This window comes from Monodelphis domestica, chromosome 1 (genome assembly GCF_027887165.1).
Source record: "Monodelphis domestica isolate mMonDom1 chromosome 1, mMonDom1.pri, whole genome shotgun sequence".
In the NCBI taxonomy this organism is placed as follows: Eukaryota; Metazoa; Chordata; class Mammalia; order Didelphimorphia; family Didelphidae; genus Monodelphis; species Monodelphis domestica.
This window is the reverse complement of record NC_077227.1, coordinates 103,383,709-103,409,584: the sequence shown is the minus strand read 5'-3', so window position 1 is coordinate 103,409,584 and position 25,876 is coordinate 103,383,709. Positions and strand designations below refer to the sequence as shown.

Sequence of the window (25,876 nt, the reverse complement as noted above, 5' to 3'; positions counted from 1 at the left end):
AGTACTTTAGAGATAATTTCCAGAGGAAAAAACAGGGAACCAAAGAGATAACATGGCTTACTCTAGTTTTCAAAGATACTCAATAACGTAACTGAGTTCTTCACTTTCTTCTCTACTGTTTGGTACTTTATTTTATACAGGATTGGTCCTATTTAGATTTTGTTACCTTTTTATATATTCTGGGGTAGTCAGATTTTAAGTGAATTAGAAACAACTCAACAGAGCAGTTAGAAGCAATGCAGTGTTGTGGATAGACCCCAGCTGAAATTACAAAGATATGGGGTCAAAGTCTGCTTCAATCACTCACTTGCTGTGTGACCCTGGGCAAATTACTGAAATTCTCTATTTCCTCATCTTTAAAATGAGAGTGTCGGACTTGATGCCCTTTTAATGCTCTGATTCTCTTTCCTTGATGGTAGAAAATAGCTGTCTGTTGGCAGGTTGATGATAGATGTTTTCAGGGGGGACTCTTAGGAGTGTTAGGAAACCTATGTCTAAAATAGGCTGCAATCACTAGGACATGAGAATATAAAGGGACTAGTTAGTTGTTCATATAAAGAATTTAGATAGTTGTAAGCAGTGGATAAGAGCATCAGGTCTGGAATTGGGAAGGTGTGAATTCAAATACAAACTCAGACACTTACTATCTGTGTGACAGTGAGCAAGACACTTAATCCTATTTGTCTCAGTTTCCTCACCTGTAAAATGAGCTGGAGAAGGAAATGGCATACCACTCACTCCTGCATCTTTGCTGAGAAAACTGCGAGGGAGGCTACAGAGTTTGAACAACAACGCTATTTGGGGCTGAGACGAGCATGTACTGAATGAGATATTTAGGAAAAGGTTAGATGAGGAATTAAAGGATGTTAGTAGATTATCTGACTCCTGGCAAATTTATTGGATTAACAAAACTCCCCACTCCAAAGAAGAAGTAGATTAATCAGACCAATCTAGTTAGAGTACTGTATTCATGTAACAGTTAAACTAGTTTCTCTACTAAAAGAATTATAATTTTAGAGGTTTATTAAAGATTATTAGAAATCAAGGATAAAGAAATACAAAATAAGAAAAGCAGGTGCCTAGGGCATATTAGCCCATTCACAGCCACTTACTCTACATCTTGCTTGCCAGGTAGAGAGACATGTGTGCTTAGAAGCGGAAGAAGAGAGAGCATGAAGTAGGCGGAGAACCCTTTAAATAATAATTTGTGACCTCATCCAGGTGAGATTATAGGGAATTCTGGGAAGTATCAAGGACTTCTGGAAATTGAAGTCGGGGGTTCAAATCTCCATTTTTTATATTTCCCCATTTGATTGTTATTGGGAAACCAGTTTCCCCAAAAGGATCATGAAAACATAATCAACTTAAAGATTACGATAATTTGAGGATAAGAGGAAAAAAAGAACAAAACCAATAATTGCTAGATGCATTGACAAAAAGCCAGTTAGGGGGCAGTCCCCTTTGGCATGAAAGTATACATACAAAAAATGTTCCATCGACCTCCCCCAAAGTTCATTCTTGATCATGCAGCTTGTGGTCTGGAGGCATCTTCATGGTGTCTTCTCCAAACAGTTCAGTTTCTGGATTTAGGAGAGAATTTCAACTCCCTGCAATTCTTTGGCCCAATTTGAGATTCCAAAAAACCACCCTCTCTGGAGGAAGGCAGCTCAGTGGCTCAGTGGATTGAGAGCCAGGCCTAGAGACAGGAGGTCCTAGGTTCAAATTTGACCTCAGACACTTCCCGGCTGTGTGACCCTGGGCAAGTCACTTGACCTTCATTACCTACCCCTTACCAATCTTCTGCCTTCTGACAATAGGCATCTAAATGGATAAAAACCAAGCCTGGGGTTCAAATCTCCATTTTTATATTCAACTGGGTGAATTGTTTGAGAATAGATCTAGATAAACCAGAGAAGATCCATAAATTTTCAATCAGAACAGTGAAAGAGTTCGTGACCACATCTGTACCAGCATCAGGGAAGGGAACTAGGAATGGTTAATCTGGAAAACAGATGATTTAGGGGCTTAGAGCCATCCATTTGTTATAAGGATTTTCCCATGTAATAGGAATTAGACTCATTTGGTTTGATCCCAGATAGCAAAACTAGAAGCAATGGGTAGAAATTATAGAAAAGCAAAGTAAAGTTTTACATAAAATAAGCAATTTCTATTAATAAGACCTATCAAAAATAGAATAGACTGCTTTGGAAGGTTCCCTTCACTTAAAGTTTTCAGGCTGAGGTTAAATGGCAGCTTGTTAGGGAAGCTGTAAAGAGGATTCATGTTCAGGAATAGACTAGACCTTGACCCTTCCAAGTCTCAGATCGTGGAACATACTAAGCACTCTGTGGTTACCTCTATTCCTGACGCCTTAAATCTTTATAAAAATATATCAAGTACCTCCAGACTTTAAGTTTTGCCTCAGACTCAGTGAACTAGCTGGGTAATTCCAGTTGGTTTCTCTCTCTAGTCAGGCTTTAATTTCTCCATTCATAATATGAGGAAATTAGACTAAATCAGGGGGTCTTCACCTGGGGTCCATTGTTCTCTTTTCCATGGATATGTTTCAGGAGGTCCAGGAATTTGTTTCTTGAAAATATTTTCATGACTGCATTTCAATCGAAATGGTAAACCAAAGTAGTTTGTTTTATGCATTTAAAAACCTTATTTTGAAAAGGGGATTCACAGACTTCACCAAATGGTCAAAGGGATCCATAAGAGAAACAATTTTAAGAACCCCTGAACTTAGTGTATGAACTCCAAGGTGATTCTAAGACTTAGAAGCATTCAAGGATTTGTAGCACTCCTAGACTATGGCTTTCATTCAGAGAACCTAACCAGAGTTTCCCACATTCCCACCTGAGCAAAGGGAGACTCTGCTCTTTTCCTTCTCCCTCCCTCCTCCAGATTTGGTTCAATGTCATTCATAAGCCAAAGGGATGGAAATATCTGGCAGGAGATATTCATTAACCTTGGTCAGCTGATAAATTACTGGAGGGGCAGGGAGAAGAGGGGTAAGGAGAAAAAGGAAGAGTTAGGGGGATTACTACCCCTGAATATAGGGGTGGAAAAATGAAAGTATGAAAAGGAATAGGGAATAGCCTCTACAGAGTAGACATACATTTTCTTTTCTCCATTTCTGCCAAAGATAGCACACCTCAATAGGGGAAGGTGTGTTCCTGAAAGTAATTGAGTTGTCCAGATATAAATCCTTCTCCCCAAGCTGTGACAATGATGAGATCTGAGAGGTTAAGAAGGAGATGGGGGTGGGGATTATTTTTCTTCCAACCCCCAGAGTGAAGAATGGAAAATATTTCTAAACCTTGAAAGAGTGAAGAGATCTGGGAAATTTCCTACTGTCTCACACACTCTGACAAAACCTATTTTACAATAAGGTAGTGCTGGATAGAAATTATTTTTAAAAGTTTAAAGCAAATCAGTCCTCTCTTCTGATTTATTCCCTTCTATTTCCTGCCCTCCTGCATTTTAACACGCATGTTTTAATTCATCCCTGGATGGTGGAACTCATACCATATCATCATATCAGTACCCTTTGCCTTTAGAACTTTCTCTCTGATTGAAGGGTGGAAAGTTCTTCCCAGAACCTGCATTTAAGGAGGGAACCCAGTTTATTCACCTCTTCATTTGCCACCCGACTATACTCCTCTGATCTTTTCCATTGCATCCAAAGGAAGAAGACAACATGAGCACCAACTGCTTTAGCCTAGAAATCACTGCTAAGCAATTAGAGGTGCCACAATGTCTAAGGAATATTGCTTTACTGAAGAGCTCAAATCTTGCTTATTAGCTATAAGATATTTAGAAATTGTCTTGCTTTATATTTTGTATATGCAGACACAGGATCATAGCCTCATAAGTTTAGAACTGGCAAGGACCTAAGAAGGCATTAGTCCAGTCCCATCAGCCATTTTACAGATGAAGAAGCTGAGTCCCAAAGAAGAGAAATGATTTGCCTAAGATCATAGTGGTAACAGGCAATAGAACCAGAATTCAAACCCACATCCCCTAGCTCCCAAACCAGAGTTTTTTTGTTTCACACAAATATACCTATATATATGTGTGTGTGTGTGTGTGTGTATTATGTTGTAAATAAATATACCTCTGTATGTATTTCATTTAAATTATTTGGTTTAATTTCTTATATATGCTCTTGTCCTTATGAGTTTTGAAACAGCAGAACCACAGAATATTAGAAGTGAAAGACACTTTAGAGATCAAATGCTCTAGTTGAACTATTATTTTACAATTAAGCAAAGTGAGACCTAGAGAAAGGAAGTCAGTTACTGAAGGCCACAGAGATGGTTAGTAGCAGGATTGGGATTTAAGCCTAGGTTTACTATTTCCTAGTCTAATGCTCTACTTACCTCACCTTGGTTTCCTAAGCAAAAAAAAAAAGGAGGGGGGGGGGCCAAGATTGGACAGAGACAAAAACCACTAAAGGTCATCAGGTACAGGTCTTGCTCCTTTAGTTCCTGAAAGCAATGAAGCTCAAGACAATCATCCTACTGATTCTGAATATCTATTGTTTTGATGCAAAGTGAGGGAAACTGGGTGGGGATTGAGGTCCAAGGATACATCCCTTGGATAGAATCCATCAATGGGCTGATCCAAAAGAGAAGGCATGTTCTTATAGAGGTTTCCTTCCAAGCTTTTCTAGGTGGCCTCTATTTTTCTTTCCTAAGGATCTCTGGTAAGGAGAAGCTCCTGGAACAATAATAAAGAGAAAGTTATTAACAATGACTCATGGAAAAAACAGAATTGTCATAGAAACCTGAGATTCATTCACTTAATGCATTCAAGAAATGTTTACGTACTTATCATATGCAAGGTACTGGGTCTACAAAGGCATAGACAATACAATCCTTGACCTTTAGGTGATTGTTATATATACATCCAACCTAAAGTAAATAAGTGTAAACTACATATAATAGAATATGTTCTAGAGAAGTGTAAGAGCACTATTGAAAGGATGTATCATATTAGGAAAAAAACTCATGTAAGAAATGGTACCTGAGCTAAGTCTTGAAGGGAATGAGGGATTCCAAGAGGTAAAGATGAAGGAAAGGATTCTAAGAATGGGAGATAGCCCTTGTTCTTCACCCTTAGATAAGTTTACATTGCAGACATGGGAAATGTCATGTACAGGATTTACAAGTAACTGATGTTGACTGGAAAGAAGTATGGGATGGGGGGAGTGGGAGTGGGAATGTGAAATCAGTCTGGGGAAAAAAAAAGTTTGGAGCCAAATTATGCAGGGTCCTAAACTCTAAACAAAGGAGCTTGTATTCTACTCTAGAGTTTGTCAATGTGAATACTTGTGTGACTCAGTTTACCTCTGCACTTTGAGAAACCCCAGTACTAAGCACACCTATTTTGTTTGAAATTTAAGCACCTGTTTGTTTTGAAAGGCTTCTCCATTGGGTAAAAGTTTCCTCTCAGGAAGCCCAGCTCCCGAGTTTGACCTTTGCCTCTAATTTGTTACAGCTGACTGTTCCCTAATACCATAGCTATTGACTGCAAAGAGGTTTATACACCTGTTTGTGGTTAATCACTGTAGACTTCCCGAAAGGGTATAAAGAGACTCTCTGGCTCGGTATCTCTTGGTAGAAAGCATTTAGTGTGTTTTTCTCCTAGGGTGGAGAGAGCATCTAGTATGGTGCCTTGTCCCAGGGACATGGTTTCCAGAGTCCCAGAGCCTTTGGTTTTGTATGGTATTTAGCTTTTGACTCTGTGTAATGACCAAATGATAAGCCTATCCCTTTCTTCTGATTAAAGAGTGGGTTTTCTGACTACTTGGAAGTTGTGTATTTATTTCCAAGTTAACAAGCCAATAGGTGGCCTTTGGCCCTTCCAACAAGGGATCAACATGGTAAAAGCTATTCTTAGAAGATCCATTTGGCAGTTGTATGAATGATGGACTGGAGAAAGGAGAGTTTGGAAGTAGGAAGACCAATTAGGATATTATCACAATAGGCCAGGTGAGAGAGGCGATTTAGGCCAGGAAGTGAACCAAAGAGATACCTGTGTGGACAGAAAGAGACAGAGGGAAGAGAAGTTATAGAGACAGACGAGATAAGATGTCACAACTGATTAGGCACAGGAGATGAGGAAGAAGAAATAGCAGATGATAACTCTGAGGTGATGAAATGGGTGACTGGATGGATCATCAAAATAGAGTTGGGGAAAATAGGTTGCTCACTGAATAGAAAGTCAGGCCTAGGTCTTGGGTTCAAATTTGGTCTCATATACTTCCTAGTTGTATGATTCTGAGCAAGGCACTTAAACCTCAATTGCCTAACCCTTACCAATCTTTAGCCTTAGAACCCATACTTGGTACAGCTTCTAAGACAGAAGGTAAGAGTGGTTGTTTAATAGAATTAGAAGGAAACCTTAAAGGTTCAACTCTTTTGTTTTACAAAAGAAAAAAATAATACCCCCAAAAGATAAGCAATGTCCCTACAGACACACAGTTCACAAAAGTATGGGGGCCAGGATTCAAATTTAGATACTGACAATCCAAGTTTAGCATTTTTCCCACTGAAACTTGGTGGTACCTTCCACAGAAATAGTAAAGAGTAGTGTAAGTTTGTAGAAAAAATCAGTTTTATCTTTGAGATACTGAACTTAAGATGCCTAAGACGGCCTTCCAGGTAGAAATGCCAAGCATAGTTTGGTAATATGAAAGAGAGTGTGAGTGAATATTTATTAAAATGCTTACCATATGGAACTGGAGATTTGCTTCAGATAACCCATCCCCCTGCCTTCAAAACAAACAAAGGTAAAAAGAAATTCCAGAGACTTCGCAGGAGGTAGATTTTTTTTTTACATTGGAATTTGTTTCTAGTTTTAGTTTCACTATCCATTTGAAAATATTGAAATCAACTTCAAATCCCATGGGATATAAAATAACCAAAGGTTTCCAGTGAATCTTTTTGTAAAAGTTGTTTAATACATTTCCTTGCATATCTCAAAATTGTCTCCCCAAGTATGGTTCTGTGCCCAGAAGAGTTAAGAGCTTTCCAGTCATGCTTGGTACTAGTACCTGAGACCAATAGGGCTTAGAAGCAAAAGCTAGTTCTACCAATTGCAGTATTCCAGTCACATTCAGGAGCAATGAAATGTAAAATGTTTGGGGAAAGGTGGGAACAAGGGAGCTGTAGGCAATGAATAGAAAATAAAAAGTCCATAGTTTAATAAATCTGTTGCACACATGGCTAGATGGAACATGGCATTGAATATTATTCCCTATAATAAAGAGAAAAAATATTCATAGCGTCAAAAGGTAATTACTCCTGGTGCTTCTAGTGATGCTGCGGCAGGGGGAGGTGGATTCTTCTAGGAATGAATTTAAAAACCCATGTAGGATTGTAGGAAATGAATATTTTCTTTGTCCTTTGAGTAGAAAAAGCTAAGCAAAAAAGTGAGAACTTAGAATTAATTTTAGAATGAAATATTGACCATGTCAGTCCCCTACTCAGCAAATAAACTACAGTTGCTCCTTATTGCCTCTAGAATAAAATATTCACTTTTTAATCTGGTCCCAACCCATCTTTCCAGTCTCATTGCCCATTAGTCTTCATACATTCTACTATCTAATCAAGTGGGATTTTTCTCTATTCATCATGCAGAACACTCTATCTCCCATCTCCAGCTCTTTTCATGAGCTATTTCCTATGCCTGGAATGTGTCTCTTCTATACCTCTGTGTAGCAGTCCACCCCTAGCTACAGGCAAGGGGAACAGTTGGTAAGTGCAGATTGCCTTAAAAGAGAGCATGCTCAGTCTTGAGCATGCTCAGTATTGCACATGGCTGGGAAGACCTCTGACCCTTGACCCCAGCTTCCCCCAGGTTAGGCAGGAAAACAGGTTTCTTTGTGCTCGCCTGGTTAAGAGAAACCACACCTATGCCTTGTCATTAACCAATGAGGATCATCCCTATGTACTGTGTATATTTGCATATCAAAGGGTATATGTAGCCCAGCAAGCTCCGCCTCTCTCTCTCTCTCTTTCAGGCTAGCTGATGGCTGTCCTGGCAGGAGCTTGGCCTCTGGCCAAGCTCCATCTTTAATCTTTCTCTATCACCTCTCTGACCTGTGTGGTATTAAATGTGGATCTCTGGACTGGTAAAAGCCTTTGGAAGGGTCCTTTGATCAGAGCTTAGCTGTGGCTCATGGAAAATTAATAAAGACTCACTCCTGCCACCTCATATCTCTAATTTGATTCCGTCATCCCCTTCGTGGTATCTAAAACTTCTATCCTGTCTCTATCTTCCTACCTTAAAGCTTCTCTCCCCTCTGAGGAAGCTTTACTCTGCCTCACAGAATTCCTCCCTTTCTTCAAGATAGGGCTCAAGCACCATCTTCTACTTGAAGTTTTACATGATCCCCTTAGTTTCTAATGCCCTTCCTCTCAAATTATCTTTCATTTAATGACTTTGTATTATTTTTATTTTGTCTTCTTTGCATTTACATTAAAAGCATTACCCTTTGTCTTAGTATCAATTAAATTATATAATAGCTGTAAGGAGTAGGCAGTCAGGCTTAAGTTTTGATTTGAACCCAGGACCTCCTGACTACAGGCTTGGCACTCTATCTACTGTGCTACCTAACCGCTTCTACATTTATATTTTAATAACATAGGAAGTAATGGGTATTGTTGAATTCTTTTTGCTTGTATCCCCAGAGCCTGCCACCCTAGTAAATGCTTAATAAGCACTAGTTGGTTGATTAATTTAGATCAATGGTCAAGACAAGAGGAGCTTCTTAATAAATATTTTCATATATTGGCTATTGATCTTCTCAGTTTTGCACTAATTTTCTGCCACTTGTATTTCAGATGAAAACATACGCATTAGTGGATTGGGGGCCTCTGAACATGTAGGGGACTTTTCTGAAAAGGGAATTGAAGCTCTTAGGCTTCTGCTTCTTTGAGGGCTGATCCACAGATAAGGGAAATAAATGTGGGCTTTAAGAGAGAAGCACCCATGAAAACAAGGGGTATAATTATTATTCAAATACTTTTCTGTCTATCAAGAAAAGACAGGCAGAAGATTCTATGGATAAAACTTATTCTGGTCTCTCCCTTTCTCCTCCTCTAGTACTAGATTATTCATCAGTGTAAATTCTTGAGCTAATGGACTGGAAACATCTGGTGGCTGAGGAGGCTGAATGACAGAGAAGAACTGAAAGCATGAGGGGTACAGAGCCAAAGCCCTTCTCTTGTCCCCAAGGAAAGACACTTGTAACTTTCTATGCCATACACCTCAACTTAAATGAGCTTTTTGCATTTGCTTTGTGCAACTGGGATCTCAAACAGAGGTGGGAAAGGGAGGCTACATAGATGGGATGAAGGGGAAGAAACTCACTATCTCAAATCATGCAGGGCTTCTTAACCCTGGTGGCCACAGGCAGATTCAAGAGAAAGCCATGAACTTGGATGGGAACAAATATTTAATTTTTTTACTATGTCTAAGTGAAGTTCAGCATTTGTTTACATAATGATGTCCTTCTTAGAAGGGCACCAGAAGCTTCATCAGACATCCGAAGGATCAGGGCACAACACAGAAGGAAAGCCCTTGCTCAATAAATGCCAGTCTCCATTTTGGTCTCCATAAAGAGAGACATACCGGGATCCTGAAAGGAAAGAGACTTACTTGTAAAGGTTCCTGGGACTCGTTCTCTTCAATGAACTCTGGCAGGGACATGGCAAATCCAACCTTTCCTTTTAGCCAATAGGTAGTTTGTTCTCCCTTGCCCTGTCAAAATCAGTTGTTAGAAGCTTAGTTATAATGTCCATATGTTCAATGAGTCAGATGAGTCAATGAGGTTTGGGGGCTACAGTCCGTGAGCTTTCGGACTTCTGATGCCTAATGGTTTGGGGAGGAGGGCAAGTGGCATCTCTTTAAGGAAGGTGATGCAGTGGATGTAAATACAGGACTTGGAGTCCAGGAGACTTTAGTTCAAATCCTGCCTCAGTCTCTTACACAGACAGCTGTGTAACATGGGACAGATCACTTAATCTATCTTCTATTTAGTTTCCTTATTTGTAAAATGGGGATAAGGATAGCACCTACTTCATAGGGTTGTTGTAAAGAACAAATGAGAACATATGTACAGCACTTTGCAGACCTTAAAGAGCTAAATACTAGCAACTATTATTATTATTTCTGTAGGGTTTTGTAGGCATCATAGATAATAACAATATCTATAATTACAAAAATCACATTTGAAGCATTTTATAGAATGTACAGAATATTTTCCTCACTATAACCCTACAGATGGTAATTACATGATGCAATAGTCCCCTGTCTGAGGTCAAACAGCTGGGAAATGTCAAAACTAGAACTTAGATTCATGTCTTATGATATCAAGATTGTATATTTTCAAAGACATTTAGTTATTTGAAAGGGGATGAGAGCATACTGTTTCTTTAAATGAGAGAAAAGTCACATTTTAGTAAAAAATAAAAATTTAATTTTTCCCCATCCAACTTCATTGCTCTCTCTTAAAACTATCTGTGGTCACCAGTTTAAGAAACTTTGCCTTAAGAATAGTGATTTGAGGTAGTGAGTCTCTTCCCCTTCATCCCATCTCTCTAGCCTCCTTTTCCCCCCTTTGTTTGAAATCTCAATTGCACAGAGCACATGCAAAATCTAGTAGACAAAGTATAAAAAGCATGGGTTCAAATTCTACCTTGGATATTAGTTATGTGACATTATTTAACCATTTTGAATTTTAGTTTCCTCATCTATTAATGAATATAATAATGCCTGTGATACCTACCTCACAAGGCTGTTCAAAAAAATCAAACTAGATAAAGAATATTGCTTTACAAACTGTAAAACAACCATATATGGTACTGGTGTTATTTAAAAATGAAAACCTCACTGCTGCTAACTACTAGAATTTTAAGGGGAGGGGGGGAACCTTGTATAACTGTTTTCTGAAATTAATTAGAGGAGCAGCTAGGTGGCTCAGGGGACAGAAAACCAGGTCTAGAGATGTGAAGTCCTGGACTTAAATCTGAGCTAAGACTTTCCTTAGCTGTATGACCCTAGTTAAATCATATACCACCAGTTGTCTAGCCCTTACTGCTCTTCTACCTTAGAATGGATGGAATGTATACTTAATGTCCATTCTAAGGCAGTAGGTAAGGGTTTGTTTGTTTTTGTTAATTAATTGGTTAAAAAAAAAAACCTTTGACCTCTCCATCCTACTCCACTCCCTTGCTATTCTCCCATATAGTCTAGTATTGGAAGATGGTGATTAGGTAATCTTATTCACTTTGTGGTGTTAATGTCTTCCTATTCCACCTTTCTCAGATCTATTTCCAAGAAAGAGTAAAATGATTAACATAAAATAATGGCCTCATAAGGATGGGATTTCCTTGTATTGGGCTAGTGGGGGGAGGAAACTCTCTCTAGCCCTTCTTGAATTCTCCCATATTGACCCCCCCATTTCATTAAGTCAGAAAAAGTTTAATATAGAAATTCCTAACCCTGATCTTATTGTTAATTGAGCCTATGAAAGCACTCCCTCCCCAGTGCTGATGGAAGATAATGGATGGGAAAAGACAGTCAACAGGTCTCCACATATTAGAGCAAAGATTTATTTTTGGTCTCTAGAAAGCCAATTACATAGACGATGGTGCCCTCCATCATTACCTTTACTTTAATGGTACCTCGTTCCTGCAGGACGTACCCTCCTACTGATCTCAGGGCACTGGCAGTTGTCTGAGAAACATGAATCCGGAGAGCTATAACAGAAGAGGAGCCCAGTTATTGCTGTGGTACCGACTTTTCCATGAAGAAGGTCTGCTTCAGAGAGGACAAAACATATTGTTTGGGATCTCAGATTGATATAGCCTTTTACAAAGTAAATGATGGGGCAGCTGGGTGGCTCAATGATTAGAGCACTAGGCCTGGAGACAGGAAGTAGTGTTCAAATATGGCCTCAGATATTTCCTAGCTATTTGACTCTAGACAAGTCACTTAACCCCAATTGCTTAGCCCTTACTGCTTTTCTGCCTTGGAACCAATACTTAGTATCGACACTAAGACAAAAAGTAAGGGTTAAAAAAAATGACCATGCAACATCCCTGCCTGAGGCAGAACTTTTGGCCAGAGGCTTTTGACCACTAGCTGGAATTCCCCTGTTCCTCATCTGGCCAACATAGAAAGAGAAGGGCCATAGCGGCAATGCAAATAGGTATCTTTTTCAGAATGGAAATGAATGAACCTCCTCAGATTTCAGTAGGAAGAAAGGCTGACCAACTCCTGTGCCAAAGTAAGCATGTTTTATTCATGATTATCTCTGGTAACTAGAAGTACAAATGAGCTTACTTCTGAGTCATCAATATGTTGTATACACACTGAGAAGCTATTCTGCAAACCTTTACTTACAAGGGAAGGAGGTAGGTCAGAGTCTGGGGTTTGGATTTGGTTGGGTGAAAGCTACAATGAGGTCAGGGGGAGGGGGTGGAGATTTGTTTTCATGTGGGAAAAGCAAGAGAATAAAAAGGAGTTCCTTGGGGGTTCTGATCCTAGCTCTACCACTAATTATATAATCCTTCTCTCCTAACCTGTTTTGTCCTCTATATAATGATAGGGTTGGACTATACCCTGTAAGGTCCCTTTTAGCTATAGAGGTCTGGATTCCTATTGAGCTATAGAGAGAAACTCAGTTTAAAAAACAAAACTTTTTTTTTAACTTCAAGAGACAGTATCCTGACAAATATATATTAAACCTAAATTCTGTACATGTCAAATTTCTAAAAAAATCTTCCACTTTTCCAGTTCATAAATTAACCACTCATTCAAAGCCTCTTTAATTTCTGAAATCCCAATAGAGTAAAATAATTTCTTTTTCCTTGGCGTTTTCTCTAATGGAAGCCTGGAATCCTAGAATGTTCTATCTGAAAGAGACCTCAGAGATCAAGTCCATACCCCTGGTTTTCCAAAACTTTTCATTCTTCCTTTTATTATGTGTCAGCATGATGACTTTGTTGTTTCTTTAGAATGCAAACTCTCTGAAGGAAGAGACCAATGGTTAAAAGCATTTTGCACAATAGGATATCTGGAAAGCCATTTGATCAGTGATATTTGATAAGGATAGTGTAACCTTCTTTATTTCTCTGGGGGAAAAGAAGGAGACAAAAATGCAAATGGGTCTTCTAAAAATAATTTCTGTTTAAAGATCAAAGACCTGAAAGGGTATCAGACTTAGAAGCCAGATATAAAGGATACCCACGGAGGCTGTTGCTTTCCATCCTGGATGCCATGTTCACAGTGTCTCCAAACAGGCAGTACCTGGGCATTGTGATCCCCACAACACCAGCAACTACAGGACCTGAAGAAAAGAGTAAGCAAGGCCTTGATGAATCAAGGTCAGGAGACTACAAACTATGATAATATTTCCAGTACCAGAGGGCACACAAACATAATCATTTGTCTAAGAAATCTGGCAGGGATGTAAGCAATAGGGATTTTTAGTCATCAGAATTTCCAAAAGTATCACCAGAACATAGTAAGCATTTAACAAATGTTTGTCACCTGACTGCAGGATAATAACAATAATAATAAAATCCACTTGCATAATACTTTAAAACTACAAAGGTACAACTAGGTGACACAAGCGGATAGAGCACCAGGGATTGGAATCAGAAGGACCTGGGTCCAAATTTGACCTCAGATACTTCTTAACTGTGTGACCCTAGACAAGTCACTTAACTCTGATTGCCCAACCCTGACCACACTTCTGTCTTAGAACTGATATGTAACAGAAGGCAAGGATTTAAAAAAATATTTCTGGATATGGAGTTAGAGGATTTAGGTTCAAATTCTGGCTTTGCCATTTACCATATGTATTACCTAGAGGAAGCTGAATCTGCTCTGAGCAATAGTTTCCTGTTCTGGGCATTCAGAAGATTGGATGGTCTCTAAGGTCCCTTCCAACTTTACTATTAATAGCCTTCATACATATATCTAAGCCAGCCTACATCAAGTAGAGCTACAAGTAAGAAGGACAAATATTGAAGATCTCACTTCTAGCAGGAGGAACTGTATACAGTAAGCTGTTTAGAAAGCATGTTTGTATTTCTGCCATGGATAAGTGAATGATTTTTATACTTAAGTTTTGCAAGACAATGACTTTCCCTGAATAGAAAGTAAGGGGATTTGAGAATTACCTTTTCCCTTGGCAGGTAATCTAGGAGAAGGAGAAGTTCTCAAAAAAGGCTTAGATATAAAAACAAAGAAAAAATATTTGTAGAGACAGGAAAATTCTTATCTTGGATGGATGTCAAGAAGACACAAAAAGGAAGAAAGAGGAGGACCACTGAACACTGTAAGCTGAGCAATAGATAATGAAGCTCTTCCTCTTGAGTAGAAAGCTGGATGCCCTGAAGAGAATGTAGTTGCTTATTCTCCAAAGAATGATCAAGCAAATCCACAGATACTCTTAGGTGAGAGATCATCCAGAAAAGGTCAAACTACAGGTGATCCAGAAAAATGAGACAAGTAGGGGCGGTTGGCTGCTCTTGGCTAAGGGTCCAGTTCTTTGTTCTTCTGTTAAGCATAGAGAATAGAGAAACAACAGAAAAGTCTTCCTCCAGTTTGTATTCTTGACATGACAGAAAACACCCCAAGGCTAAATGCCTACCACCCATTTATGGTCATTTGTTTAGGCCTAAGTGATACCAACAGGAAGAACCCAAAAAGCTTTGCTGACTATTACAAGGCTTAGGTAAGAGACCAGAGATCTTGAAGGCAAAGGTGGTAGGTAATTTTAATTTTTTTTATCACAAATTCAAATCAAAGGCAATGAATTCAGAAAAGAAAGGCATATTTAGAAAATGAATAGAAAGTTAGGAAGATAATGCCAGAAAGCAGGGTTTGGATTTCTGGACCATTGTTCTAAAACAGAGACATGACAGGCTTCTGGTTAGAGATGATGCATACTCAACAAGAGCTGCTAGAAGTACATTTTTGCCTGAAATTTTGTGCATCTAATCAAAAGGACTTTAAACTGAAAAGAAAGGGAGAAAACTGTCTGTATATTTGCCAAGCCATAGGGAGTAGCTTTAATGTAAAAAGAATAATAGGACTACCTACACAGAGTAGTCCACAAGAGACAGTCACATCATATCTATCCTTAGCTCAAAGTAGTCAGGGATATTTTTTTCCCTTTTCCCTCTGTGTGACACTCCTTTAACCCTCTGCCTTCTTGACACAGGTCAGGCATTCTCTACTTCCTCAGATCCTTTTCCTTTGTTTTCACATTGGAGTCCTTTTAAAGAAATTTTTATTGTTGTTCAGTCATTTCAGTCTTATCTAACTCTTTTGACACCATTTGGAATTTTCTTGGCAAAAATACTTAAGTAGTTTGCTATTTCCTTCTCCCGTTCATTTTACAGGTGAAGAAACTAAAGTAACCAGGGTTAAGTGACTTGCCCAAGGTCATACTGCTAGTAAGTGTCTGAGACAAGATACTTAGATAAATACTGCATTTATATAAAAATCTGAAGTGGACAATAATCCAAGAATGAATATGATAATGAAGCCCAGGGCCTCATAGGTCTATAGGCAAATGTATAAAAGGTGGATGACAAGCAAGAGGAACCTCTTTTTTTTTAAATACCTTCCATCTTTGAATCAATACTGTGTATTGGTTCCAAGGCAGAAGAGTGGTAAGGGCTAGGCAATGGGGGTTAAGTAACTTGCCCAGGGTCACAAAGCTAGGAAGTGTCTGAGGCCAGATTTCAACCCAGGACTGGCTCTTAATACACTGAGCAACCCAGCTGCCCCCAAGAGTAACTTCTAATCCTAATGCAAGGAGGCATATCTGACCCCATATATATATCATTTAGATTTGTAGGATGAGATTCATTAGTTGGATATGGTTCTGCAATGATAGACCTTATTTTTAAAAAAAGACAGGAAAAACAAAAGGCAATCTAAAATTGCATTCTTTTATTCATGCAAATACAGTAATCTATAGGAAAGAAGAATGGTGAGTGTTAGGTAAAGATCAGTGGAGACAATATTGTTTTTGGAGTAAACTATAAACCAATTAGACAAAAAGAAGAACTAGATGAGTTTAAAAAGTATATCAGAAACCTGGCATGGAGACATGATATAGTAATAATTAGAGGGACCTCAAATATCTGGATGTTTGATAGAATTCCCATTTCAGATTTTCTTCTGCCCTCCATGAAGGAACTCATTACTAGAATAGAAATTATTGAGAATTTGGGAGCAAATAACCACTTCATCTTCAAAATAGATGACAGAGGAGCTAAAATCCCAGCAGAATTTGTAATCTACCTTAACTTCCTAGATAAAAGGTTTAAAAATATGCTAGGAAAGGATAAATGAGATCCTATGGATGAAAATTCTGTGCCAGATCAAAAGGGAAGGACAGTAACCAATTCTGAAGACACAAAGAGGAACAATTCCGATAAGGAAGGGAAGGGAAAGTTGTTTGAAAAGAATGACTTAGATACATAGAGAAGTTACAAAATAATTGAAATTAATTCAGATTCTCTATGTCTTAAAAATCATATACGGAAGGGGTCAGCTGAGTGGCTCAGTGGATTAAGAGCCAGGTCTAAAGATGGAAGGTCCTACATTAAAATCTGGCCTCAGACACTTCATAGCTATGTGACCCTGGCCAAGTCACTTAACTCCCATTGCCTAGCCCTTACCACTCTTCTGCTTTAGAACCAACACAGAGTATTGATTCTAAGATGGAAAGTAAGGGTTTTTTTTAATCATATGCAGAAAATGGAAGCAAAGACAGGTAATGAAGAAAGAATATATAGGAATGTTAAAATCCAGATGTAGCTATTGCTGGCAAGAAAAGTCATAGGGGGGTTGGGAAGGTTTTTGTTTGTATTACCTATTTGGAAGAAATGAAGGGAAATAAAGAAGGGATAGAAGAATGATCTTTGGATCAGAAAGAACAACATTTAAATGACAAATAGGGAGTTAATATCAAAGATAAGACTTGGAGGCAGCTAGGTTGCTCAGTGGATAGAGTGTCAAGTTTGAGGATGGGAAGACTCGTCTTCCTGAATTCAAATTTGGCCTTAGTAACTTAATTAGCTGTGTAATTCTGGTCAAGTCACTTAACCCTGTTTGCTTCAGGTTCCTCATCTGTAAAGTGAACTAGAGAAGGAAATGACAGACCATTCTAGGATCTTTGCTAAGAAATCCCAAATGGGGTCACAAAGAGTTGGACATGACTGAAAAATGACTGAATAATCTAAGATAAGAATGGAGATAGTAAAAGAGTATCTGCCAACCTCTGAGAAGTCTGTGACATCCAGTCCAGTTAACTACATTTTATGATATTAAAAAAACTAGCTGATGTGTTCACAGAACTATTGCCAATTAACTTTAAAAGTTTTTTTTTTCCCTATTATCTTATTTGGAGCATAGGAAAGGTACTGCAAGATTGCAGAAGGGTAAATGTTTTAACAGTTCTCAAAACAGATAGTAAATGGAGCTTTCAAACTATACATCAATTATTTTGATTGTTCATTAAAAATTAGAACATCGTATTATAAGGATGGCTAGCAAATACCTCAAAAAGGAAGAGATGATTATAAAAACACATTGTACTTCCATCAAGAATCAATAATGCCAAAATACATTTCCTTTTATGATAGGGTTGTTAAACTGGTAGATCAAGGGAAGCTGTAAATATAGATTTTCACTAATATTAGCAAAGCAATTAACAAAGTTTATTCTGCTGCTATAATGCCTTTCCTCTGCTGATTCCTCTTCCATTACTATAGAAGTAAACAAAGAAATGGAAATATCTAAATTTGACCACCAATTGGAGGAAACAAAAGAGAAGAGATCTAGTTCTCTACCATCTTGAAACTTAAACATTATGATAGACAGGGTACTTAAAGGAAATAGGAAGGAAAAGAAGACAATATCATTAAAAACCACTAATGACTAATCTTTAATTAAATTCATTTATAATTTTGTTCCTCAGTTCTTGATTCTATTAGGAAAGAAAGGCGTATGGCTAGAATAATGAATATTTGTTAATAGAATGAGAGATGAGGGAGAGAGGAAATATAGATATATTTCCCTTAAGGTTGATTAGCCTGATTAGAACTGATTCTCCATTTGGCTGGCTAAGGTCTATCTCTTACCATAACAGCAGTTTGGCTGTCTTACCTCTATTGTGGAAATCCAGAAAGAGAGTGAGGTGTCCTTCTCCCTGGGTTTCTCAAACCTTCTTCAGTCCACTCACTTTTACATGTCATGCCCATGGACCAACTGTTGGCCCTTCCTCCTTCTCTAGGGCCATCCAGGGGACATTCTCTCTGCTTCGTTGTCATCCCCCACCCTAATTGCTGGCTTTCCTGCTGACCCCAGGGGGCACCAGAACTTAGATTCTGTCCTGATCAAGGTCTTCTAAATAATTTCCTTCACACAATTCTATGCCTATAAGTAAAAACTAAACCAGACCTGTTCCCAAATACTAAGTAGTCTTCCTGTATTTTTTTGTCTATACTAAAGGGGTCAAGATTCCAGCTACAGTCCTTCTATTGGCAGGCTAAACTTCTGAATGTGGACAGAAACAGATTAACGTGAAAAATTTAATGAAATAAAAATACAATACCATATAAATAGTGTTAATTTGTGATTTTTCCAATTCAATATGCAGTTTGCAGAGATCCATTTCTATTTAAGTTTTGTATTGTTGTTCTACACCTTTAAGGAATGGCCATATCAATGGACTTAGAAACAAAAATAAGATTCATGAAAGAGTTTCCCATTGGCTTTAGGATATAGAATTATTCTTATTAAGAGAACTAACTTCAACTATGACCCTTAAACCAAAGAAATGATCAAGCTGCATATAAAGAGGTAGAGACTTTCCTGTGATTGGGGATAGGGTGTCAATCCTTTTTTTTTTTTTGCTAGTCCACTAGCAGGGTGAGTGTGGTACCTCTCCATGCCTGCTCCTTTTAGTGAACAGACCTAGGTAAGTGACTAGTCACACCATCTGGTGATAATATTGTTTGTTTGTTTTTTAAAAATGGAGGGGTCTATGCCACATTATAGAGCAATTCAATAGATTTGAAACTATCCAGACCCAAAGATTAGTCACTAATCATTTAATGTTTATCTGGGATGTGGTCTCCAATAAATTAGATAAATATCTATGCTATTTAACAAATTTGTTATTTTCTTGAATAAAAGTAGAAATGAGATGCTTATTGATTTTTGTAGGTACTAGAAGACTGGAAGGGATAGTGTACAGAATGGATGATAGATTCAGAACTCAAGAAGTCTGGATAGGTTAGAGCCATGTTGCAAACCAATGGCATGAAAGGGCTGATCCCTTCCCCCTCTCCACTTGCACCTGAGAACATTTTTCACATCATACACCAGTCTTCCCAGTGGTTCAATGGGAGCATTTCCTCCCTCCCCGTCTGGGGAAAGGGCACGGCTCACATGCACATGAAGGTCAAAGTTTGGGATTCTAAAATGTTAGAGCATTGTGCCAAATAGAGTGGGATGAAATTCAGTGGGGACCATTGTAAAATTCTGTACTTGAGTTGAAATAATCAGTATCACAAATAAAAAATAAAGGAGAATTGACCACAAGGCAGTTCATCTAAAAAAGATGGCAGCCAATAAAAGCAGTTTTGAGAAACATAATGTTCATAGCTAGAAAGACAGTCCATTTGCACTCTGCCCTGGTCAATCAAACATCTAGAATATTGTGTTTAGTCATAAGCAATATATCTTAGAGATGATATTTATATAACTTATAGAGTATCACCATCTGGGTTAGCAAAAGTTCTCAGAACCAAGTTGCATGAAAATCAATGGAAAGAAGTAAGGATATTTAGCATGAATAAGAAAAGGCTTAGCAAAAAAGGAACATGAAAGCTGTTTCTAAGCATCTGAAGTATTATCAAATGAAAAAAGTTATAGATTTATTCTGCTTGTACCTGAGGGCAAAATTAGGAGTAATAGATCCTATCCATTGCAAAGAAGTGGATTTTGACTTGCGGAAAAGAAAAAAAACAAAACCTGTTTTCTTCACAACAAGAGGTATTTAAAAGTTGAATGGACTATTTCAGGTGGTGGTAGTAATAATGTACTCCTTTTCTAATGAAGCTCTTTCAGCAAGGCCTGGACAATCAATTTTCAGGCATACTGTAGAACAGTGATGGTGAACCTTTTAGAGATACAGTGCCAGGCTTTGCCCCACCCCCCAAACCAAGTGCTGGGTATGCCCTGTCTCCCCTTACCCCACACTGAGGAGGGAAGAAACATTCCCATTTGGCTGCTAAGCAGAGGGGCAGAGGGAATGAAAAAAATGTCATCAGGCATAGTAGAGTAGGGAGGGGAGCATCTCTACCCAAGTCCCTCTGCCTTTCTAGTAACAAACTGTGGGGGTGTGGGGAGGGTGGCCAAGTGACCACAGAGAGTGCTCTGCATGCCATCTTAGGTTCCCTTGCCATAGATTTGCCATCACTGATGTAGAAGGTATTTTTATACAGATATATGTTGAATTAGATGGCACCTGAGATCCTTCCAGCCCTGAGATTCTGTAATACAGTTAGCCTGGTTATGTGGCTTCATCTAGAAGTTTGAGCAGGGAATATGGATGGTTACGGATTAGCAGCATTTAAGATGAAAGAAAGAAATTCAAGGCGACCTAGTTAATATCACAGAACTGGTCAAGTCTGGAAGTAAAGCAAATCAAAGATGACAGATTAGTTGAATAGGGGGAAAGAGGGGAATTAGAGCTAACGATGAGGATGAAGAATAGATTTAGGAAACTTAAGGAAGAAGGAAAGATAAAAGATCAGTAAATTATAATCAGATAATGTAATTTCAGAGTTCAAGATAATAGAGGCATCATAATTTCAGATAATATCTAATTATGATAAACCTCATGGGTACCTAAATTAGAGTGAACATGAAGGTCGTCAGAATTGATAGGATTGATAAACTGGAAAGTCAGAGTTTTCAAGGGGTCTTTAATGCATAAATTGAAGTACCTAAACTATGAGTGCAGGAAATAAGATGGAGAAGATTGTCAGGCAGGTACTGCAATTCTTAAGAAATAAGTCTAATCTGGAACTAGGTAGATTGTAGCAATAAAGATCCAAACCAGATAATGAGGACAGATGGGGTGAACCTAAAGAGAGAAGAGATTACTTGGTATTAGCAGTAAGAAGGACTGGAAATAGCAGTGGGATGCAAGCTGTAGTGTAACTCTGGCATAGTCTACTAAGAACATGAGAGGAAAAAAAAGCAACCAGCTTTGGTGACCAGAGACATAAGAGATTCCAAGAGAGTCGGGCTTTTGTAAATACAAAGAAATGGAAAGCTTGAGAGGATGAGATCCAGAATATGAGGGTAGTTTGTTAACAATGGTGGTATTGGTAATTCTAGAGAGTAAAGCAGCAGGAAGAATAGAAGAAAATAAGGAATAGGAAGGGGAAGGTCTAATACAAATGTGAAGAATGTGAGGAATGGTAACAGGGAAAAGGATCTTCTCTTCTCAACAAAGTCATGCCGACAGCCATGGGTTCTAAATGTTACACGTTTAGGACACCAATTTGGGGAGCTTGTATCATGTTAGAAAGGTTTCAAATAAGTTTTTGGCAACAAGCTATTTATTTTCTGTGTTTATTTCCTATCTAAGATAAACCAAGCTAAAAACAGAGAGTTTCCTCACCAAAAGGCCTCCCTTTTGATGAATTCTTTAGCCCTGGTAATCTGTGATACAAAGCAAAGACAAAATTACTCTCAGTCTTGCATGACCTGTTTCTGCTTATATAATGATAGTTGTAGTGTGGCAGAAGAAAAAGGAGAAAAGAATGCTGAAAACCATACAGTTTCCAAGTCATCTATAAATTTTAACTTAGCTATTGTTACTATAGGATACTTTTAATGACCAGTGATGATACATAGTATTAAATGAACTGAATCATAATCTTAATATGATACAAATGAAAAAAGAAGGAAGTTGAAATTAAATGAAGAGATAGCTTGCAGGATCTTCTTGGAAAGGGAACTTAAAAAGTTGGTTGAATTGACTTTCCTGTACATTTGAAGATATAAGAAATATAATTTTGTGATGCATTTGGTCCCCTGGTGTTGCAGTGCTCATGATATATATTTGCAAAAATATCATTAAGGAAATAAATGCAGCATAGGTGCCAATATGCAGCTTATCATTAGAGCTCTGCAGAGTCTCCCAGAAGAAAAAAGAAAAGAGGAAAAAAGTAGGTTGGGAGAGGGGATAAAATGAGTACTGTTTGGACATAATAGATTTGAGATTTCCCTTTGGTTTCATCTGATATATCCATAACAGAGGCTTAAGATCAAGCTTAATGCTAGACCTATAGATCTGGAAATCATCCGCATAGACATGATAATTGAAGCTATGGAAGCTGATGAAATCACTGGAAATATGGAGGCATGGATAGTAGGCATGATATTAATGAAGAACTAGCAAAGCTGGATGAGAGAGAGTGGTTGGACAAACAGGAAGAGAACCAGGAGGCAACAGTGGAACAATAACAACAACAAAATAGAGAGGAGAGAGAATTGAGAAAGATGATCAACAATGACATATGTTGTCAAAAGGTCAAGAAATATGGGGATTGAGTAAAGGCTATTGGTTTTGACAATTAAGAGATCATAGGTAACTTTGGAGAAGATGAAGATATCAAACACAAGAGCTATAAAAGCATAAATGTAAATGATCAATTCCTTTATGCTTTATGAGTTTCCATTTACTGTATATTCATATATATAACTGTATATATATAACCATGTATATAAATATACATAGTTAGGTAAATCCAAAATATATAAAATAAATATCAGATTACACGTAGATGGGATAGCACTAGCAATATTAGGAATTGAGAAGAAAAAAAAACACCATATAAGCAGCATTTAAGCTGCGTATGGAATAGCAATAGGGATTCTGAGAAGAAAAAGTAAGGAAGGAGAGTACTCCAAGCATGGGGGAAACAAAGTAATGTACAGAAAATAGCAAGGAGGTTAGTTTGGGATATATTCAGGCTAGGTAAATGGGAAATAATTCTGGAATAGGAAGCTATAACCAAATTGTGAAAGACTTTAAATGGCAAAAGAATTTGTATTCTAATCCTGGATGCAACAGAGAACTACTATAGTTTCTTGAGCAGGAACATAATATGCCAGGCCTACACTTTAGGAATATCAATTTAGCAGCTATGCAGATGCTATATTGTTAAAGGGAAAGACAGGAGACATGAAGACCAGTTATCAGACTATTGCAGTCACCCAGACAAGAGGTGATAGATCTTATACTAAGGTTGTGACCATGTAAGTTGAAAGAATAAATAGATGTGAAAGATAATATAGAAGTGAAATGAACAAAATTTAGTAGTTGATTGGGGGTGGTAGGTGGGAAAGAGAAAAAAAGTCAAGAATGACTCAAAGTTTGTGAAGATGGTTGACTAAAAGAATGGTTGTAACTCAAAATAAGTAATTGAAAATGGACATGTATTAGGTCAAAGAAAGAATTGTCACGTCCATTTGAGCATCTGCCATGTCCACTGAAAGACCCCAAGCTTTTCTTTGAAACAGAACTCATCTTTGTAATTTCAATATTCTCTTGGTGATGTTGTATGACTACAAGTCATAGAATAGTATAGAATCCAAAGAATTGAAATTGGGGACCACTCAAAGGGCAACAGAAAAGAGTATGCTGGATATAATGAAATTGTACTATATCACAAATAAGAATTTATGAAGGAGAAGCAGTCTAAAGGATGTCAATACATCAATGGAAAAGGTTAGTCACAAATTAAGAACAAGGGATAAGTTAAACTCATGGATAGCTTTTGTGCTCAATATCAAGAAAAAGTGAAAAAGTCCCTCATTTCATTGGATGGGCAAGCATGAAGGGACTATACATAGCATTGTTGGAAGGAATAATCACATAGTTAAGATCATAAATCCATTGGATGATAAGGAAGAGGAGGACAAGGAAGAAGGGGAGGAGGTAGAAGGAAAAGCAGGAGGAGGAGGAGGATGACACTGAGGATGATCATTATTTTTTTTGGTTGACCCCAGAAAGCAGAACCAGAACCAATAGGTAGAAGTTGCATAGTCAGATTTTGGGTTAAGATAAGAAAATATTTCTCACAATTAGAACTACATAAAGGTAAAAAAAAAAGATAAAATAAGTAAAATAATTTTTTAAAAAGTAAAAAAAACAAAACCCTATTAACTCCTTCATGCTTGCCCTTCCTGTATGACTCTTGTCTGAATCCTTCACATTAAGTTTGCCACAGTAAATCCATCCAGTGAAATAAGGGACTTTTCCCACTTTATCTTGATATTGATATTATCAAAAGAGTTAAATCATCCAGCATTGGGTAGTCTAAAATAGTACCATTAATCAGCTATGTGACCATAAATTAATGACTTCAGTTTTCCAGAATCTTGGTTTTCCCATCTTGTAAACAAAAGAATTTGACTACATGATTGTAAAAAAAATTGTTAAAAGTGCAGTTCTGCTTTTAAAATCCCATAATTCAAAGCATTCACTCTATGTGCAAGTTTTTTTTATTACTTGTGTTGTGTGTGTGTGTGTGTGTGTATATGTGTTAGGCAAACTAATAGCTTTGAGGAATGTCACTGAAATATAATCCTAAAAGTGGAGACTCACAGAAATAAATTGGCATTGTGAAAGTTGTGAAAGTTGTAGTGTTTTATGATATGTACCTGTATGTAGGCCAATCCGGAGCTTCAATTTTTCTTCTGGCTTGTGTCCAATCTTGAAATGGACCACAACACTGAGGAAATGCAGTGACATTGTAGCAATTTCCTCTACATGTTGGATTCCATTGCGAAGGGGAAGGCCACTTGCCACCATATAGGCATCCCCAATGGTTTCAACCTGAAAATGAGTTTAACAACTTAAACAGCATGTTTTTTACCCTTGTAAATGGGAAATCAGAAATTGAATGATGTCCCCCACCAAAAAAAATCTTCCTTTCTCCTGAAATAATTGAACTAATCCAACCCATTCTTTTTCTAGACATATAATCTAAGGTCTCAACTAGAGAAGATAATTATCTTTCAACATACTGTGTTAAGAACTGAGAATACATACATGAAAATGATACTGTCCCTATACTCAAAGAATTTCAACTGAAATAGAGGGCATAAAGCATACACTAAAATGAGAGTAAGAGAGGTCAAATGGAATCTAAGAAGCTCAAGAAATGAAAGATTATTTTGAATTGTGAGGATTAGGAAAGATTTTATGAAGGAAATGCATCTGAGCTAGGCTTTTAATGAGGAAAAGGATGTGAATGAGTGGTGATGAGTGTGACCCAATATATTTCAGATGTTGAAGGTTTGGGGCAGAGAACAGAATGTATAAAGGTATGAATGATATCAGGAAACATTGAGTAGTTCAGCCAAAGAGAAGGATGGATACAGGGGATTACCATGAAACAGGGCTAGAAAGATATTGTTTAGGTCAAATTGTTGAGGACCTTGAAAGCAAAATTAAAGCGTCTTCATTCTATTTAATATTGACTAGATAGCACAAATCAATGATGGATTTTGATCAGATGAGTGGCATAATTAGATATGTGTGTCAAAAAGATTACTTGGGAAGCAGCACAAAAAGTTGTCAATAAAGGGAATATGAGGTAGAAATTACTTAGAGAAGATATATGTTCAGTATAAGAGAACTTCCTAATGATTACACTCCTATAAAGGAAGAGTTCCCTTGTCACTGAAGACATTTAATCAGAGGGTCTAATAGCCATGTGCCAGAGACTCCAACACTGTGAAT

General features: G+C 37.7%; 1 protein-coding gene across 1 annotated transcript in view; it reads right to left on the bottom strand.

Moving 5' to 3' along the window:
• Nucleotides 1–4,110: 4,110 nt before the first annotated feature.
• Nucleotides 4,111–25,876, bottom strand: part of LOC100027754 (guanylate cyclase 2G-like) — a 77,558-nt gene continuing 55,792 nt past the window's right edge. Inside the window, exons 18-22 of the mRNA XM_007479021.3 lie at nucleotides 24,793–24,967; nucleotides 13,268–13,366; nucleotides 11,683–11,774; nucleotides 9,673–9,774; nucleotides 4,111–4,725 (exon numbers count right to left, since the gene is read on the bottom strand). Of these exons, the coding sequence (XP_007479083.2) occupies nucleotides 4,699–4,725; nucleotides 9,673–9,774; nucleotides 11,683–11,774; nucleotides 13,268–13,366; nucleotides 24,793–24,967 (495 nt within the window). The 3' untranslated portion in view covers nucleotides 4,111–4,698. The remainder of the gene's footprint in view (nucleotides 4,726–9,672; nucleotides 9,775–11,682; nucleotides 11,775–13,267; nucleotides 13,367–24,792; nucleotides 24,968–25,876) is intronic.